At 37.6% G+C, this 20,405-nt stretch overlaps 1 protein-coding gene across 2 annotated transcripts in view; it reads right to left on the bottom strand.

Moving 5' to 3' along the window:
* Nucleotides 1–4,566: 4,566 nt before the first annotated feature.
* LOC117294802 (fibroblast growth factor receptor-like 1) overlaps nucleotides 4,567–20,405 on the bottom strand; it is a 46,297-nt gene continuing 30,458 nt past the window's right edge. For both annotated transcript variants that reach the window (XM_033777332.1, XM_033777333.1), the window contains exons 4-7: nucleotides 9,991–10,065; nucleotides 8,912–9,193; nucleotides 7,181–7,537; nucleotides 4,567–6,346 (exon numbers count right to left, since the gene is read on the bottom strand). In XM_033777332.1, the coding sequence (XP_033633223.1) occupies nucleotides 5,829–6,346; nucleotides 7,181–7,537; nucleotides 8,912–9,193; nucleotides 9,991–10,065 (1,232 nt within the window). In that variant the 3' untranslated portion in view covers nucleotides 4,567–5,828. The remainder of the gene's footprint in view (nucleotides 6,347–7,180; nucleotides 7,538–8,911; nucleotides 9,194–9,990; nucleotides 10,066–20,405) is intronic.

Below are 20,405 nucleotides of genomic sequence, written 5' to 3' on the forward strand. Positions count from 1 at the left end.
GTGATTTTTACACTTTTTGTGCCTATAAATTTATAAAATGCTGGACTTGCCCCTTGTTATAGTTCGCCTTTTGGCCTAAATTTGATAACAATGTTGGACTTGCCCCTTGTGATTTCTTTTACATTTTTGGCCTAAATTTGATAAAAATGCTGGACTTCCCCCTTGTGATTTTTTCACTTTTTGGCCTAAATTTGATGAAAATGCTGGACTTACTTACCCCCTTGTGATTTTTTTACTTTTTGGCCTAAATTTGATAAAAATGCTGGACTTGCCCCTTGTGATTTTTTACACTTTTTGGCCTAAATTTATAAAAATGCTGGACTTGCCCCTTGTTATTAATTCGCCTTTTGGCCCAAATTTGATAAAATGCTGGACTTGCCCCCTAGTGATTTTTTTTCTTTTTGGCCAAAGTTTAATAAAAAATGCTGGAGTTTACCCCTTGTAATTTTTTCACTTTTTGGCCTTAATTTGATAACTGGTCTCCCTTGTGATTTTGGCCTAAATTTGATAACTGGTCTCCCTTGTGATTTTGGGCTAAATTTGATGGAAATGCTGGACTTACCCCTTCTGATTATTTCCCTTTTTTGTCTAAATTTGATTAAAGGCTTTGCTCGAAAATTGATAAAAATCACAAGGCATTTTTATCAAATTAGGCTTTAAAAAAACTGAGAATCACAAGAGGATAGGTCCAGCAATTCATAATGAAAGTTTTTATTGATTAAAAAGGAACTCGGTAAAGAAACATCTTGAAAGAGTCTTTGACCATACATGGAGTGGCATTTTAGAATCTTACACTCTGGAGTGCGTTTTGGCGGCCCCATACCAAAAACTGTTTCGGTTGTTGGTCGTTGGTTCCGCTGTTCAGACTGAAGGATAACCGAGTTTTGATCTCGGTTACCATTTTGGTTATGACGTCAGAAACAATTATTGGTTACAGCCGCCAAAATGCACCCCTGTTTAAGGTTTATCAAAACAAATACACAGACACACACAGATCTTGACCCCAATGAGGTCAACTGGCCCAATAAATAACAACATCACTCACAGTTTTGAAGTTTGACACATTTCTTTTTTTCTGTATTCACATTTACGGAAAATTCAACAGCTATATACAATAGAAGAATGTACAAAAAATGCCATTATGTGACGTGAAAAAGCAGCTCGTTAAATATAAACTATAAATCCCTGACACATCTCTCTGAATACACGACTTTATTTGCACACTGGCTATCATTAATGCCATTTACGCAAACCCTAAAAGTATTTCAAAATGTTGCTGATGTTTTTTTTACGGTTTTGTGTTTCTCAGGGGTAGGGAAATGCTAGCCTGGAATTCATCTTCAAGAGGGTAAGGCCCTTTTCATTTTGTGAAGGGCACTTCCATTGGAAATCTTAAAGCCAATGTGAAACTTTGGAAGGGGCACCAAGGCCAAGACGAGTGGGCAACGAGGCCAACGCCTTGATGGCCTGTATGTAATTGCCAGCTTGGCAATGGCATCTCAAAAACTCTCTATGCTGACTAACTGTTATGCTGATTAGATGCTTAAGAATCTTATTCACATAATTTTGTACGAAATCAGCTTAAATTTTCACACACATGAATTTCTGACAGCATGTTGTTGTTCACAGTCTGCATGACCAGACCCAAGCTGTTTAAGTGGCAGCTTTTCATACTAAAAGAAATGTGTGGGTAGTGTGCGACTCCTAGGAATGAATATCTAAATTATAACAGAAGTTGTTACCTAGTTTACAAAAAGGGTAACCTGGTACGATCCAGGGTATTTTCAAGTAGGCAAGAAACTACACATGTTGTATAAGAAATGTTTACAATTTGCATCACTGAATCCTGGTTCATACTTCCTGCGAATTCCGACGTCACATGGCTGTTTTCGCAGCAAAGGTTTGGCAGGAGTTGAACACAGCTCAACTGCGGCAAATTGTCTATTGGGAATCTGTGACATCATAAGTATACACTTGGCTTTACACCAGATCAACAATTGTGACGAATAACAGCTCTGTGGCTTCTTTGTAAACATGTCATGTCTCGGGTCACATGGTTCAAACTTTTCAATGCAATAAAAGATGACAAATGCCTAGAATAATCGCAGTTATTAAAAATAGACTAACCCTACTCTTTGGTTTCACATTGCTTAGTTCAAAACAATCTCGGGCTAAACTCCTCGAATAGAGCTGTTGTGTTACTAGTCAGTTTCACTCATCTCTCAAGACAGTTAAAGGCACTAGACACCTTTGGTTATTGTCAAAGACCAGCCGTCGATTTCACAAAACTCTTCCTAACTTAAGACATAATCTTAGGACTTGGGACGAGTCCCAACCCTGCACTGTAGCATGCTTAATCCTAAGTTAAGACGAGTTACTCGTCTTAACTCGATATAAGACAAGTCCTAACTCTTTGTGAAATCAACCCTAGGTCTCACTTTCCAACATAAAATAACAAACCTGTGAAAATTTTAACTCAATTGGTTGTCGAAGTTGTGAGAGAAAAATTAAAAGAAAAATACACTTGTTTATGTTGCACAATTTTGTGTGCTTTCAGATGCATAACAAAAGGCTTTAGGCCTGAAGTCTTTCATTATTTGAGTGAGATACCCCTTTCTCAAAACTATGTTACTTCAGAGGGAGCCATTTCTCACAATGTTTTATACTATCAACATCTCTCTTTTGCTCACTACCAAGTAAATGTTTAAGCTTACAACTATTTTGAGCCATTATCAATAGTGCCCAGTGCCTTTAAGTAAAAGAAGTCTGGCAAACAAATATCATCAAGGCAAGTGTAACTGAAAAATCAGTCGGAGAAAAAAACAATTTATATCAAATACCCTCAAGTATAACATTGTTTTGGATCTACTAAGCTCTCCATTACAAATTGGGTACTACAGGAGCAACTAAAACAAAAACCAACCACAACGCAACTGTTTTAACAAAAAAACTGAACATACCTTAAATATCTAATACTGAAATGTCTATATATTATATGGAAACATGTAAAAAGAGGGTTTACTTAAATATTTCATAGTGGTGACACGATTTACAAAATAATTAAATAACAACTTTTGGCAGTGATTTGTAACTTTGGTTGGAGAAAAACTGTTAAAAAAGAACAGGTGAACTTTGAAACAATAAAAACATCATTTTAAAACAACAAAACAATTTTACAACATGACTTTTTTGTAAGGGTACTGTTTTTAGTTTGAAAGGCACAATATCAACCCAATTACATGGGCCGTATTTTATAGAGCTGCTTAAGCACAAAAAGCTGCTAAGCACAATAAAATGATGCTTACCAGAACAAGGTTACCAGCCAAACTACCATGTCACATGTACAATATGTGACTGGTATTCTACTCATTTCACCTTAGCAGAATGTGCTAAGCAATCTTTTCTCATTAAGCAGCTCTATGAAATTGGGCCCTTATGTCAATCACCAGCACTAAATCCCTAAACCTCGTTTGTGCCATTTTGTGAATGCAGATTCCCCCATGTTGTTGTGCAGTGTGCATTTTAGCAGGGTGCACCGTTATAAGGTATACCATTATGGTCAATTGGTTGGTCATTAATTTACTGGACCAATGCTTAAATCCAAACTTAAATTGTTGAAAATCCCTCTTGTGAGAAGTGGTGGTTCTTCAAAGAACTAGTATTCAGAAATATTCTTCTCGATGTTGCGAACAGCTCATCTTCAGTAGAATGCAATCGCTAAGATGAGCAAAGTACACAGTTTAAATAATAGTTAATGGCCTGACGTTTTGACCCTTCGAGAAAGACTCTGCTAGGGTCGAAACGTCAGGCCATTAACTTTTTTTTGCATTCATACCCTCGCTCTATTTGGTTGGTAGTTGTTTGCAACAGCTAATTCTATTTGGTAGTTGTTTGCAACAGCTAATTCTATTTTCTCAGTTTAAATAATAATAATATCTTCTCAGATCCACCATTTCTGAAAAGAGAAGTATCTTAAGACACAGAATGCTTAAGATCTCACACCAAAATCAATGGCTTCTGATCGTTGTCGTTTTACTATTTCCAAAAGGTGCCTGATGTTGGCATGCTTCCCATAAACAAATGGGTGACATTAAGTGGTGCAGAAAACTGGGGGTCGAGAGAGGGTTTTTGATAATTTATCAATCAATACCAGATAATAATGTAACATTATTTGTTCTTTTAACCCACAGAGTCAGGTGCAAAACTATCTAACAGGCAGACTCTAATCTAAGCTCCACCATGGTGCAGCACAGGCTTAAAGGCACTGGACACCTTTGGTAATTGTAATTGTCAAAGACCAGTATTCTCACTTGGTGTGTCCCATTATATGCATAAAATAACAAACCTGTCAACATTTTGGTTCAATTGGTCATCGAAGTTGCAAGAGATGAAAGAAAAACACCCTTGTTGCATTACTTGCTTTGCTTTCAGATGCCTAGCAAAACTTCAGGTCTGATGTCTTTTCAAATTTGAGTGAGAAATGATCCCTTTCTCAAAAGATACGTTACTTCAGAGGGAGCCGTTTCTCACAATGTTTTATACTATCAACAGCTCTCCATTGCTCGTTACAAAGTTAGTAAGTTTTTATCCTAACAATTTTGTTGAGTAATTACCAAAGATGTCCAGTGCCTTTAAACAAGAAATACATACAATCTGGGTTAACCTTCTTTAAATAAAAAAAGTACTGTATATCCTTCAGTGAAGAATAATTCATCATTAACATTTCTTAACGCTCCGATGGTCTTAACCAGCATCTATATAAAATAAGTAATTTATATAATAACAATAGTATCTGCAGCTGTACAAACATGGCTTTAGGTACACTATGTACAAATATGGCATTATGGTTGAGGCACTGTATAGAATACCAAGAAGCTATACGGGGGAGGGGAGGCCCACTGTCCTATTCAATAGCCAACACTGAAGAGCAAAGTTGCTAAGCATGGACTGTCTTAATCCATAGTCAACTCCATAGAGTAAAGTTGCTAAGCATGGACTGTTATATTCAATAGCCAACACTGAAGAGCAAAGTTGCTAAGCATGGACTGTCTTATTCCATAGTCAACTCCATAGAGTAACGTTGCTAAGCATGGACTGTCTTATTCAATAGCCAACACTGAAGAGCAAAGTTGCTAAGCATGGACTGTCCTATTCCATAGTCAACTCCATAGAGCAAAGTTGCTAAGCATATATACTGTCTTATAAACCTTTTTGAGATATGGTGGTCAGAATACTGATACATTGGCCAATGGGACGAGGCCCAAGTGTGTTATTTTGTCAAAAAATAGTTCTGCTTTCCATTCAGAAAGTTCACCTGTCAAATTTCCCCCAGCTTACCGTCTCTATGAAATTAGGGCTGGTATTTTATATTTCAAAGCAGTTAGTGTATGGGCAAATTACAGAGAGTCGTAAAAAAGTGACTAAAACGCCACTAATAAAAATCTTCTTTTTCTGACGAAACCCAAAGCCATTGTATGGTTTGATGTTGAAATGACAATGAAACCATTAAGAGCCCAAGAGGAAATCTTGGAATAAACTTTTTCACTAGGAAAGTGATGAAAGTGTATTTTATATTTTGGTAAGAGTCCCTCTTTCTCTAACAGAAACAACTGTAAATCTTGCCGATTCCAGCCATTCTTTCGAGATATGTTCACATAATATTTAACATAAATAGTGGGATAAGCTTTTGGTTCCTCTGTCAAAAAACAAACAAACCCCAAAACAACAACCGAGATGCCATTTAGTATATGCTTTAATTTCATTAGTATATACACATTTTTTATATATTTATATATGTATAAATCTATACAAGAAGTCCCTTAGAAATGCTAGCAATGATGCACCACATGGTGTTGGTGCACATGTTTATGCATGTGTAGTTTACTACTCGACAGGCTACCGCTGCTGTTTAAGGTGTCTGAGTAACTCCCACCACTAATTCCCAAGTCTGGGTATCTGTTTATAGCAGCCTCTCTGCTCGGCGGATGATACGAGAGAACTCCCGCAAGGCTTGGCGGTGGAGACGTCAGAGGTACACTCTGCTCACAGTCTGATTGTGTAGGTAGCGTCGGAGTGTTCCGCTTGTGCTCCCCTTTAGCAGCGAGGTGATTGGAGGGTTGGATGATTGGGGGCGGGCTGGAGTAACCCTGTAAGTTTTTGTTGCGGTGGTAGGTGCAGACCGCTGCCCCAACACAGAAGAGGATTGCACACGCCAGGGGGATGGTGATGAGAAGAGCCTTCTTTGTAGAGTCCAAACCCGCTGAATTCTGAACGGCCACTAAAATCTGGTCAACATCAAAGTTTTTCAGCTCGCTGTCTGGGGTGTTTTTCCTTCGTCCACTTGGATCTGAAGAACCAAATTAAAGTATTTGTTAGTCTTAAACTGTTTACTGCAAATGGTAGCTGGTGTGTCCTACCTGTGGGAAACTGCTAAGTGTTGAAACCTTCCAAACAACATTTGCAATTAAGTGTTCATTGATAAGCTCTTTACTGATACAGTCATTTGATCCATTTGGATTTGGATATATATTCTCATCGCTCTCCAAGGCCAAACGAGAAGAGAGAAGAAAATGAAGAAATTTCAGTTTTAGAAGTGGGACGAAACCCCAGAGAATCATTCCAGGTAAAACCCAGGGAGTCCGGTAGGGACTGAAAACCCTGATTCACACAATAATAATAATAATTTGGGGGGCTAATCATCCTTACTCGCAGCTAAGAGCTGAATTGCGATTAAACGCGGCTACAACGTGTTCGAGAAGAAGGCATGCAAGTGCGCCTTTGGCTGCCAGCCACATCAACCCATTATGACCACGGAGCACAGCCAAAGATCGAAAGTGTTTGATTTTTCTCGAGGGAGGAAAACAGGATGGTCTGGCAAACCCTCGTGGCACAACAGAGAACCAACGCACAACTCAACTCACATATGGCCCTGGTCAGGAATCGAACCAGGGTCACCTTGGTGAGAGGCAAGCGCTTATACGCACAAGCCAACCATGCCACATAGTGCCCTAAGTTGGATTTTACTGGGGTTTGAGAGATGGAAGGTGGAACAAGATACCACTACACCAACCAGACCTCCTAGGAGATCACCAACAACCCAAAGAGTTTTTTTTTATTTGGAAAACTTTCTTTTCTGATAACACATTTTTGTATCCATTTGGGATGGGTGAAGCTAACTTACCTGGTAGAACCTCCAAGAAAGCACTCTTTACGCTATAACCATTAGTGTTAGCTCCAAGGCATATATACATCCCACTATCCCTCTCAGTAGCTTGTGATATCATGAGTTTATTCAAGTACGACCCATCAGGGCGAGACCACACCTCGCCGGCCGGCAACACCACAAACTTCTGTCCGTCCATGTCCAGGGTAGCGTTGATCTGTTGGTTGGTGTTGTGGGGCTCTACCCTCTTTAACCATTGGATGTGTGGGGGCGTGTCACTGCGGACGCGGCATTGGAAAGATGTGGTACCTCCGTAGGCGACTGTTGTATTGACTGGATGTTCACCTTGTAGCACAGGCTTGTCGTGCACTTGCTCTGTATCAAGAAAAAAACAATTAAAGTAAATAGCTGCACTTTTCATTCAGGCAGTTATTAGAGAAAAACAAAACTAGATATGAAAATGTCAGTTTAAAGATATAGTCTTCCAGGGTATGCAAGTTGGTACTGGTCGCAACTAATCACCCTAGCAGGGAACCAGTTGCAAACAATATACATAACACAATATTTTGGCTGGTGACTTGTATCCGACAAGCAAGTTTCATCTACTATTATACTATTGGGATCAGTAATATGAAATTTGACATATCAAGTGGTGCCATATCAAGGCATCATGCAAATACCATTTTGACATTACAATTATTGATGATATTTCCTGTTTAAATGGCAAAGGTATTGCAAATTTTAGATTTTTTTTTTTATTTACCCTTTTTTTATTAGACACTTACATTCAACAGAGAGAGTTCTGGACAAAACTGTAAAACAAAAACCGTTTTCTTCAGCTACGCCACACATCTGGATCTCTCAATTTAAGATCTTGTCTTTGTACCACAAAATTAAAAATCTCTTCTCAAAAAGGACTTATTTATTTGTGTCTGTTTTCCTTCGTTTGTTTTTTATTTTACTGTGCCTTGAACACCCAGCAGGTTGGATATGTGCACATTACAAGGCGCTATTATTATTATTATTATTATTATTATTATTATTATTATTATTATTATTATTATTATTATTATTATTATTATTATTATTATTATTATTATTATTATTATTATTATTATTATTATTATTATTACTACTACTACTACTACTACTACTACTACTACTACTACTACTACTACTACTACTACTACTACTACTACTACTACTACTACTACTACTACTACTACTACTACTACTACTACTACTACTACTACTACTACTACTATTATTACTATTACTATTACTATTACTATTACTATTACCATCACCATCACCATCACCATCACCATCACCATCACCATCACCATCACCATCACCATCACCATCACCATCACCATCACCATCACCATCACCATCACCATCACCATCACCATCACCATCACCATCACCATCACCATCACCATCACCATCACCATCACCATCACCATCACCATCACCATCACCATCACCATCACCATCACCATCACCATCACCATCACCATCACCATCACCATCACCATCACCATCACCATCACCATCACCATCATCATCATCATCATCATCATCATCACTATTACTATTATTATTATTATTATTATTATTATTATTATTATTATTATTATTATTATTATTATTATTATTATTATTATTATTATTATTATTATTATTATTATTATTATTATTATTATTATTATTATTATTATTATTATTATTATTAACTTACAAGCTTACCTACAACCTCCACAGTATACGTTGCATTAATCCGGCCATTGCGATTATGAACGACACATGTATATTCCCCAGTATCCGCCGGACGCAGGTTGATCAATTTCAGAGTCCAGCTTGCTCCCTCTTCACCTAGCTCAGCATCAGTCAGCATGATAGAGTTCTTCATCCATAGTATCTGAGGTTTGGGGTAGCCCGTAGCGGCACACTTTAGTCTAACGGAGCTATTCAACGGCCGCACCAGGTTCTTCTTCCGCATCTTGGATGGCTGAGAAAATTTGGGTTTTGCTGGTGACGAAAGAAACAATCGGTTATGGAATAATAAAGGGACCACTTTGCATCCTGTTGTGTTCATAAAAACTGTAATAGCGCCCTCTTGCACTGGGGATAGAAAAAGCCATGTTGAACTTGTTGAAAATGGACGGAAATAGTTATCTGCCTTTTCTGTAAATCTTTTGTCAATTATTTTGTAATAAAATTTGAGTGTAACTTTAAATAAATAACTTTCAAGCACCTTGAATTATTTTCAGTTTAAGCCTGCATGTCATTCCACATGTTGTAATTGTTATGAGAAACTGTAACTCTACATAATTTGTTATATAATTTATAGCAAATATTATTTTCTGCACTGATATATTGTTGCATCAAAATAGTTGCTTCCTGAAATGGCATCCAGTGAAAAATTCAGTCAAGTTGGCCTTTGGTGCTCTAAAATCTTTTACCTGTACTTCAGGGATGTGATAGGCTGTTGGAAAAAAAAATGAACTAGTAGGAGCGCAAAGCATGAAAGCTTGCGAGTGCAAAGTTTAATAGCTTACGAGCGTGAAAGCTTGTGAGTCTGAAGCCTGCTAAATACATCAATTTATATTTGGTTTAGAAAGTATCACTCTGCAATCTGGGGTTACTCTCCAATCTAAGGTTTTATCTTCATTTTTTTTAATGAATTTGATCTAATATATATATAATACAATTAAAAACAATAATTTTTTAATTGATACTGTATTGATTTTTTTTGAGTGCTGGGGTTAAAAAAAAAAAATGGATTTCCAGGTTAAAAACCTCCATGCCTCCATGCTGCTACTTACTTCCAGTGGGTTTGCTTCCAGTTGGATCATCAACACCACCAGGCTCCTTCTCTCTCTCAGGCTTTCTAGCGCCCTCTACAGACAAACAAATAAAAAGAAGAAAGAATAATTAGCAACTGCAAGCTGAATCTAAACCATGCTCAACCTTATACAATGGAAAACAGGCTCTGACAAATATAGGCAAAAAAACACACAACTGAATTTCAGGAGGGTGGGGAAAAATGTCTTCTCACTGTCAGGCTTTCTAGCGCCCTCTATAGACAACAAAATATCAAAAGAAGAGAAGGAATTAGGAATTGCAAGATTAACCTAAACTTTATATGCTCAACCTCGTACAAGAGAAAAACAGGCTCAGACAACTATAGACCCAAAAAACACACAAGTGATTTTCAAGAAATGGTGGGGGGCAGAATTTCTTTCAAGTTCCCGACAAATTTGTCTGCGCAAATAATCCTTGAATATCCAGCCCCAAAAGGTGCAAAAAGCTCCCAACTGCCCTCAAGGTGTGCATTCCAAAACATAAAGAAGCTTAAGAGTGAAAAGCACATCTTGAGAAACCCTACGTAAACCCTCTCAAGTGGATTAACGAGAAGTAACAATAATTTTGTCTGCTCCAAGCTCCAAGACCAGACACCTTCTTCTGACACCTCCAAACAAAAAGAAAATCCTCATCAAGAATTCATAAGATTAGTTGATGCAGTTTTTCTTTCGGCTTGTGCTAAATCCTCCAGAATTTGAACTTGCCTGGTAAAAATCTGCAGGGAAATATATGGATCAGTTTTGTACTTTTAAGTTTTGATATTCACAAGTTGAGTGCTTGTTTTTGTCTTCTTCATTATTAGAGGAGGATGACTGAGGTTGTTTTGTTTTTATAATTTTTCTATTATATCTTACAGGGAAGATCTAGATTAAACTGTTTCTGGCTATGCAGAAACAACTGATTCCCAGCTCATTTCTCCCCACAGTACCCACTGTTATGTCCGACATCAAGTGTCTAATTATTGCAGAATAAACTGATATCAGTCCACGTTACTTCAGCGATAGGAAATCAATCCTAATTGAATAGTACCAGCCTTAATTGATGAACGAGGCAAAGATTTTTTTCTAACGAATGTCATATATCCCCTCAAGAACTTTCTCCAGCGCTCACAAATTCAACGCTGACTCTTAATTACGGAGGAAATTATCTGGAAAAACAACAAACTGGGGTCATGGCTATTTAGCGTCTGTTAATGCTCCGGAAAATAATGTATTTGTTTCATTTTTAACTTTAAGTTTGCTGTTTTAAATCAGGAAGCGACATTGTTGCCTGCACAGCAATTTATCTCATAAAACATAAAACTTGTTTGCAAATTTCATGACATTTTATGTAACACATTCTGAATGGCCTATACCCTCACACAGACACATTCTGAATGGCCTATACCCTCACACAGACACATTCTGAATGGCCTATACCCTCACACAGACACATTCTGAATGGCCTATACCCTCTCACAGACACATTTTGCACTTCAAACATTAACATTAACATGATGAATATTTCATTAACTTAAGTGATGCGGTTCATCATTTAGTTTATTTGAAACATCTCAACAAGAAAAATCTCATTTCAGTGTCCATCTCCCCAGCCGGAAGAGCAAAAGAACAGTGAACCTTTGTCCGACTCTTGTTTGTTTTCTCATCTAGTCCAAGCCTTACGGCTCACTCCACGGTATTCCTCCCAGGCTGCAGCAATTTGATTACAGGCCTGGGTTAACAGACACAGACAGGAAGATAGAACCAAGAGACTGCAAGGGTGCTATACCCCCAGTCCTAATCAAGTCTTGTTTCTATCTCTGGCAATGCAACACTATTAATACTGGGGGATCCAGCGTACTGTGCATGGATGAAGCGTAGCAATCCAACTGCATGATCGAGTGCTTCTACGGATGATCAATTGTCGTAAGGTGCAATTTTTAGTGCAAGCAACGTCCTGAATACACAGAGTGGTGTGCCGCGACGAAGGAGGATGTTTTTTTCTCGTTTTTTCTTTTTCTGGACAGACAGCGCAAGTGATTTGCACACATAATACAGGAAGCAAATCAGGAAGATGCTGTCCACAAGGCCAGCTATAATCTCAGCTGAATAAAGGCGGGGATTCTTTGCCCCCTATAGGATTAGGGAGGAGGTTGGTGTGGCCTCTTTAATTGCTTCATTCATGACCTGTTTAGCTCATGTTATTGTTCTCAGTGTGTGTCCTTGGGATCTTGGTCAATTCCCTCTGGAGCCACAAACTGGCCTATACCAACTGCCCAACACCCCATTGTTATTTAAATCACTTGTTGTCAGGGCTCCAGTACAGCTATCATAGCCTCAGTAAAGGCCAAATAAAAACAGTTTAGCTACCTCTCTTTTTGGAAAAAAAGGCAGGAGTGCCTTTTTTTCTTCTTCTTTTTCAAAATGGCTATAAGACACATCTTTTAAGACAATCGTCAGGGCTATTTTTGTAAATCTTATTTTTGTAGCTGAGACAGTTAAAATATATTCTTTTCATTCCCAATAAGAAAAAGAGAAAAAAAGGGGAGGCCTCTAAAAGGACGCGGATGGGGGCGCTGAACATGTTTTTTAATTATTATTTGGCCTAATGTTGCCCTATGACTTGAATAAACAATGTTTTTACTTTCTCTTGCTCTATGGTTGGACACGTACATAGCAGGATATTTGCAAGCCTTTAGCTCTCACTTTGATTTGCTGGGAACATTTTTTCATAATTACAACAAAGTAATTAAACTCAAATGTGCACTTCCAAATAATCTTGCTACATATAAATAGGTTTTTCTTAACATATACATATTTATTTTGTTCTTAATATTTATTATATTTTCCAAATTTTATCTTTACTGTTTTTAAATGTTTGTTAAAGATTCTATTCCTATTTTAAGATTGGATTGATAGGCTTTCGAGTCACAGTGGTTATTAGGTTCACTTTTATTAATCCTGGCCATCTTAGAATGGGCTTGTCCTGTCTGTTTTTATAATTGTCTTGCTTGATTGCCAGTGCTCTGTCTCATTCAATCATTGGTTTACAATTGTTCTAGGTGTCATAAGTTTACATTCGTTGTTTCTTATACTGTTATATTTCTTTAGTACGGTAATATTGTATCTTGTACTGTTTGTTGAAATCTTGGCCGAATAAATAATAATAGTAATAATTTACAAACCATGCTGCCCATATAATGCCAATTGTGGCTTCTTATAAACTATGCTGCATACATATTAAAAATTAAAGTGCCCCAGGCAAGTAAGATTCCAAGAAGGCACTCTAATTCACCCCATACAATTACAAAAATCAGTTCCTGCCAACTGCAAATTGGAGCTCAACATTCCTCACTTGAATACAGATCCTCAAAAAAAGCACTTGGCGGTCTTCAAGTCAACTTGGAGACAAACTGAAGTAGCTCTCAACAAACAATCATCACACACAACAAAAATCTGTTCTGGAAAAAGTTTCTTTGCCAGACAAAGAGAGACTTTGACAAAGTGGTCTGACTTCAAAAGGGCGGGCCGCTGGTAAAATCACAAGAACTCGAAATGAGACAAGATTGTCTGGTACTGGCTAAGGAGGGTTTTACAAGAACTCTGCTTGGACAAGAATGTCTGGTACTAGCTGAAGAGGTTTTTTTTTCACTTAGTGAAGTCTCACAAGTGGCTACTTGAGACAAATGACTTGTGATAAGAATCACACTAGTTTACAAGTCTTCATCCCAGACTTCCTGCTTGAGATTAGACGTACATGAAACACCTGGACCCCATTTTATAGAACTGCTAAAATTAATTTTCGTCTTGAGAGTCAACAAATAATTTGTTCAACAAAACGTATTTTCATGACATTGTTTTACTCATATCTCAAAAACTGCAGCACCTCAGCAACATTTTAAAGGAGGCTTTCCACCATCATGATTTTCAAACCTTGTAAGTTTAATGTTAAGCGGTGGACATTGTGTTTTGTGTCCTACAAAAAGTACCAAAACCCTTCAAGCAGACAATAAGTCACTAGCGATTAACTATTTCTTTAAGAATGCAAGATAGGGCCTACCAGTCACAAATGGCACATGATAGGGTTTTCCCCATGCACAAACAAGCTAGCAGAAATTTTGACCGATACACAACAACAATAATAATATTGCACACAATAATTTGGGCAACGAATTCCCCCAGTTTTTAACAAACCTGGGGAGGACCATGCAAATATTATCCTGTGGGTGGATACCTCTTCCTGTTAAGCAGAATCTTTATGCAAAATGTTTTTAAGCGTTTGGGAACACCACAAAAAAAACCTGTAAAACTAATGTTTTTCAAAATTACAACAAATTTGGAGGTCATGTTAACAACGGATTCAAGTTTATTTGCAGGGAATTTTCGAAGCCATTAAATGATACTATTCGTCTTGACTAGACAACTTCTCCAGCGGATCAATCTTAAACTTCAAAATCATAAGCTGTTTGATTGAAACTAATATGTTTTCCCACAGGATTATAAATCCTACGCAATATCTTTAAAAAAAAATGCAGATAAAGAGATTCTTCATGATATTTATTTGCAATTCATAATTATCAAACAACGCTTCATAAATAAAGTACACTGCACCCCTATGAATGACTTATTGAAAAACTCAATGCACTTCGTTTTGTTAGGGTTCAACTGCGCAGTAGTAATACACTTATTGTTGTTAGTAATCCAATGAAAATATCGCACGTCCTCCTGAGAGTGAAGCCATGGTTATTATTTCACGACGAACACGTGGTACCACCGCCATGGCACGCTTGCGACTTCAAAAGACCACCGAATCCTGTTAGGTTCCATTGCATGCCTATTAAGAAAACTCAAACTTTTGCCTGATTGGAATATAATCCGTGTTTATGCAATTGCTTGATTTTAAAAAAAGATTGGGGGGGGGAGGGCAGTCATAGGTATATACAAAGTGGTAAGGATGACAGATTGGTCTGACTTTAATTGGATTTCCAGCCTAAAATATCATTGTAATGGATATGTCATTATGAGTTATCGACTCCTCCACTGGATGTGGTTGTTCGCTCGGTACGCTGTGCTTTGCAACCACTAGTCCTGGGAAATTTGAAGCTATAGAAGATGAGGGGGGGGGGTTAATAATCCTATTTTAGCCGGCAAAACCAATCCATTATGGCACTTAAGCGTTGCCATTTTGTTAATAACGCTCCTGCACTGACCAATTTGTACTAATGGTTTGCATCTAATTCTTCCAGCCTGGCATGCCGTGATTTCTTTACATGGTGGTGAAATTATTTGGTTGTCAGTCGCTGTTGCTGAACTGAGATGTTGTTTACGATTCTTTATGAAATTTTAGTTGAAACACAAGAAGAAAAACCTGGATTCGGAAGGTACCACTTTTAAAAAGTTGGCTGAAAAAGTTACAATCAGTAGATGTTACCCTATGCCTCTTTCAAATGAGAATCCAAGTAAATGTTCTCTAAGCATAACTCAAATTAGTGGGATCAGCTTTTGTTCACTGACTGATAAATAAAGTTATGCTGGAAAATTGAAAACAGAAATGCCTATAGATATATTTGGTTTGTGGTAACACCATTTGTGAAACTACTTGCCAGTTAGTTGTTCTTTTGAGAACTTGTCTTGCTTTATATTCTATCACGGAATTTGGGAGACTTCTCTACTACAGCGGAGTAGATTGCTGGAGACTTCTCAGTTCTAAAAAGAACAGTCCTGCTTTTTAACTGATACCTGGGCAGAAGGTAGAAATGCTACAGTTTTTGACAAACTAATAAAACAAAAACAACATCTCTCAGAACAACCACAGACATTCAAACTTAAAGAAATACTTCATAACTATTTCAGCATTTCCATTTTTTCTGCAAAACAGGACCAAAAGTCCTTCCAAAGAACATCCCAAATTGTTTACACAATCATGTAAAGTAAACAAATGTGTACAGTCCCTTGTATGTTGATGTGTTCAGCCTAAGGGCATTATGCCAAGAATTTGAAAAACATGTTGATTGGTTCCTTAATATCCCTGAATGGCCACTAAAGACCTCCAGACAAACTCTGTAGACACTCCTCTCTAATCTAGGCTCTTCCTGTCCACAGTTCAGCAATGATGTGGTATGTCAGATATATACAGCTTCTCATATTCTGCCATGGACGTTTTTTTAAAGGCACTGCAGCTGTTTCACGAAACACCTTGATTAATTCCTTTCTCGAGTTAGGACAAGTCCTCGTCCTTACCTACGATGGGTTCAATGCGTCCCGATGTCTATGTATACAGAACTTAACTCGCTCCAAGTCCAAGACTTATCCTAAGTTAGGAAGAGTTTGGTGAAATTGACAGCTGGATGCTATTGGTAATTACTCACCATAATTGTTAGCATAAAAACTTACTTGGTAACAAGCAATGGAGAGCTGTTGATAGTATAAAACATTACGAGAAACAGCTCCCTCTGAAGTATCATAGTTTTTGAGAAAGGGGTAATTTCTCACTCAAATATTAAAAGACTTCAGGCCCGTTTGACATCTGAAAGCACACAAATATGTACAAGAATGTTTTGTTCTTTCTTTATTCTCTTGCACCTTTGGCAATCAATTAAGTCCAAATTTTCACAGATTTGTTATTTTATCCATATGTTGGGAAACACCAAGTGAGAATACTGGTCTTTGACAATATTCAAAAGTGTCCAGTGCCTTTAAATGTTTGGTATGCATCTAATGACTTCTGGTCAGCCCCCATAGGTTATATACTGATTAGGGAGAACATGACTTGAAAGTGCAGTGGGGGGGGGGCACCATCTTCCCCCTAATGTCATGCTATGATGATGTCAGTCACAACTTGTACATGGGTCATGGTATTTTGGCTTGTAACCCTGTTCTGGTACACATCATATTGTTGTGCTTGGAGGATAGCTACTTTTGTGCTTAAAGACACTGGATACTATTGTTAATTGTCAAATACAAGTCTTCTCACTTGCTGTATCTCAACATATGCATAAAATAACAAATCTGTGAAAATTTGAATTCAAATGGTCGTCGAAATTGCGAGATAATAATGAAAGAAAAAACACCCTTGTCACATGAAGTGAAATTCTAAATCCGAGGTCTCGAAATCAAATTCGTGGAAAATTACTTCTTTCTCAAAAAACTACTTTACTTCAGAGGGAGCCGTTTCTCACAATGTTTTATACTATTACTATCCACAGCTCTTTATTACTTGTTACCAATACCAAGTCAGGTTTTATGCTAATAATTATTTTGAGTAATTACCAAAAGTGTCCACTGCCACTTTAAAGCAGATCTATGAAATTTAGCCCTGGTCCTAAATGATATCCAAAAACAGAATAGATGTCTCATTTTAACTACAAATTGATCAAGGAAACAACAACCTTTTCAAACCTGGCCTTTGTAACTTTCTGTCCTTTGAAAGAAATACACTAGAATGACAATGCTTTTAATCTTTAACACTTCACAATAAATTGTACTTCATTGTCTTCAACATGATCACTTCAAATTTTCTTTGGCACTGAACTGCTCGGTAATAAAGTTCAAATATATAGTGCTGGTAGGCTTTCAGATAAAACTTGCTTATTTAAATTTGTCTCTTTCAAGCACCCAAACTGTGGAAGAGTAGTGGATGTACAAATTAGGACATCGTTCATTTTCAGGCACGATTGTAAGCATCGAACCCTGACATTCATAAGTCACAATGAGAACCGACCTTTAATCAAATCTGTGAAGGCCGGAACACAACGAGAATTGCGGAATTGCGTGTATTTGATTGTTCCCAACACACAATATAATAAGCACCATGGCTGTTCTTAGAAACTCAGACTATTGCCAAGGTTGGACAGAGATGCAGAGCATACGATGTCCCTCGGTCTATTCTTGGCAATTTTTATTAGGCAGGAAGCAAGCAACCTATTCTGAATGGATTTTACAAAATTGTACATCTCTCTGTTATACATAAACAAAGCTTTCAATGTCAGGCATACAATAGTGTATTGATTCTGGCTTATATGAAACCACCATAAAGAAGACTTAGTATGGAAACAAAACAAATACTTTCACCAGACAATTCTTTTGAAAATAAGGAAAAATGTGTTTCAAAATTTTAAATGAACAATAGTACCTGGTTTTAGTTGCATTCGTTTCCAAAGAAAATTTTGAAAATGTAGAGCTGACATTTAGACCGATATTATGCTCGCAACAGTGGCTCAAGGTTTCTGTTGCAATACTATCTTGGATAAAAAATTAAGTTGCTGCAATAATTACAAAATTGACCTGTCATTTTGGCCCAAGCAGAGTCTTTCTCAAAGGCTTAAAGACAACACAGCACACAAATACAAGTAGGTGTAACAAAGGCAGTCAAATGGAAAAGGGGTGGTTTAAACATTTTGTAGCGGTTGAGAAGCAACATGTTCATTGACATTTGGATTGGTAACCAGTTGCTGCTAAACAAAACAATGTAAGTAGTTAGCATATTTATATGATTACATAGGAATCCTTAAAGGATTTGGGTAGTGGTACTTTTTGTAGGACACAAAACACAATGTCAACAGTAAATACAAGTACTGGTAAATACGTTTTACATGCTAAAATAATTTTCATCTACCCCGAGATGAAAATTATTTTTGTGACATTGTTTAATCATGGAGGTAGGAATAGACCTCCATGGTTTAATTAATTTCTCAAAAAATACAGCACCTCAGTAAGTAATATTTTAAGGGAAGCTTTCTACCATCATTATCTTCAAGCTGTGTGAGTTTATGTAAATCTGTGGACATTGTGTTTTTGGACAAAAAGTAAACAAAACCGTTAACGGCTATTGGAAACATAAAAGTTTATCTGCGTCGTCGTAAATTCATGACAGTTCACAACCGACTCACATTATTACTATTGATCCGACAATTAGGCTCCATTTCAACTTCAATCCCAAAAGCAAATTGAATCCCGTCCAAATTAAACCGATGACAAAAAACAACAGCCAAAAAACACTCTGTGGTGAAACTACACCTCTGAGAATTCCTCACAGGGGGAAAGGGATATAAGACGAAGGACAATGGGGAAATCTCATACATCTCACCAGTGTAAACGGAAACCAGTGACTGTTTTGACGAGGCTGATTCGATTGGTATCAAGTAGCCTGAGAAACCCGCACAGTGTACACGCATCTGAAGCTCTGCAAAGAGCAAGTTCCTACACCACTACCAAGAAAAACCACTACCAGGAAACAATTTTTTTGTCAAGCAATTTGTCACAGCGAAGTATTTCAAGCAAAACAGTTACTGATCGACATAAATTGAGTTGAGGGTAGTAATTGGCCTGGGCTCAATTGCATGACTCTGCCTTACCATAAGCAGAGAATCGTCGCTTACAGCAGCAGGGAAATCTGTGCTTACGGCAAGCGTTTTTCACGGGTAAGCGGCGAATTTTGGGTTCTCCGCGTGCGTACTCTGCGTAACTAGGCATTCTACGCTTACAAGGCTAGCGCAGAAATTCAGCACTTGCATGTAATCAGGAATCGTGATCAGAAGTGCAGAATTCAGTGGCAAGCAGAGCCATGAAATTGGGCCCTGATGTTTCGACCCTTCTAGCAGAACTTTTTAAGGTTTTTTTTTAGGCTTCAATGAAAAAAAATACTTTGAGAGAGACTCTGTTTCTTGCATTATATTTTATATGGTTGGCAAGCAGTTTGCAAAAGCTATTTCTATTTTCTCATAAATTAAGGGTGTAACAAGTTGCGTCTCTTCCAAACATCTGTAGAATGGCTCCTTTCCTTCACAGAATGTTTCAGGGTCAGGTATCAATGTTTAATCAGGTGACTACCTCGGCTATCAATCGCACAGTTTAGGACATGTAAACTCTCAAGTAGGTTCCATAAGCGATCTTTTGTGGCAGAGCAACACAAAGACACGAGCAAACATCCAGCCGATTGTTTCGTCAAGACAATTTCTTTAGCGGAACAGAAACGGCACTCCCCCATTGCAGGTGCAACTCAGTACAAAACCAAAATACACACTTGAGCTATTTGGTCTGGCACAATCAACTGTTTAAAGCAAATGTATACCTATGCTAAAATGTGTCCAAGTGTATTTCTAGCCACTTAAATACTATGGTATATATAGAGATACAGAGCAGGCCCGATACTTCACAGAGGCAACAAAGGTGATTGCTTTCATGCCCCCTGGTCATTGCCTTGGTGCCCTTGAAATGCTCGAGGAGAAATTTACAATTTCCTCATAGGTTGCCTTTACCAAGGAGAAAATGCCTTGGTGTCCTTGCCCTTTCAAATACGAAGCATACAGGCCAAAAAATCACAGCTTTATTCCATACAAAAATAGAAATTTATGTTTTTGGTTTTTTAAAGGCTGGCCTTACATTTCCAATTGTAATGT

Source organism: Asterias rubens, chromosome 9 (assembly GCF_902459465.1).
Source record: "Asterias rubens chromosome 9, eAstRub1.3, whole genome shotgun sequence".
NCBI lineage: Eukaryota > Metazoa > Echinodermata > Asteroidea > Forcipulatida > Asteriidae > Asterias > Asterias rubens.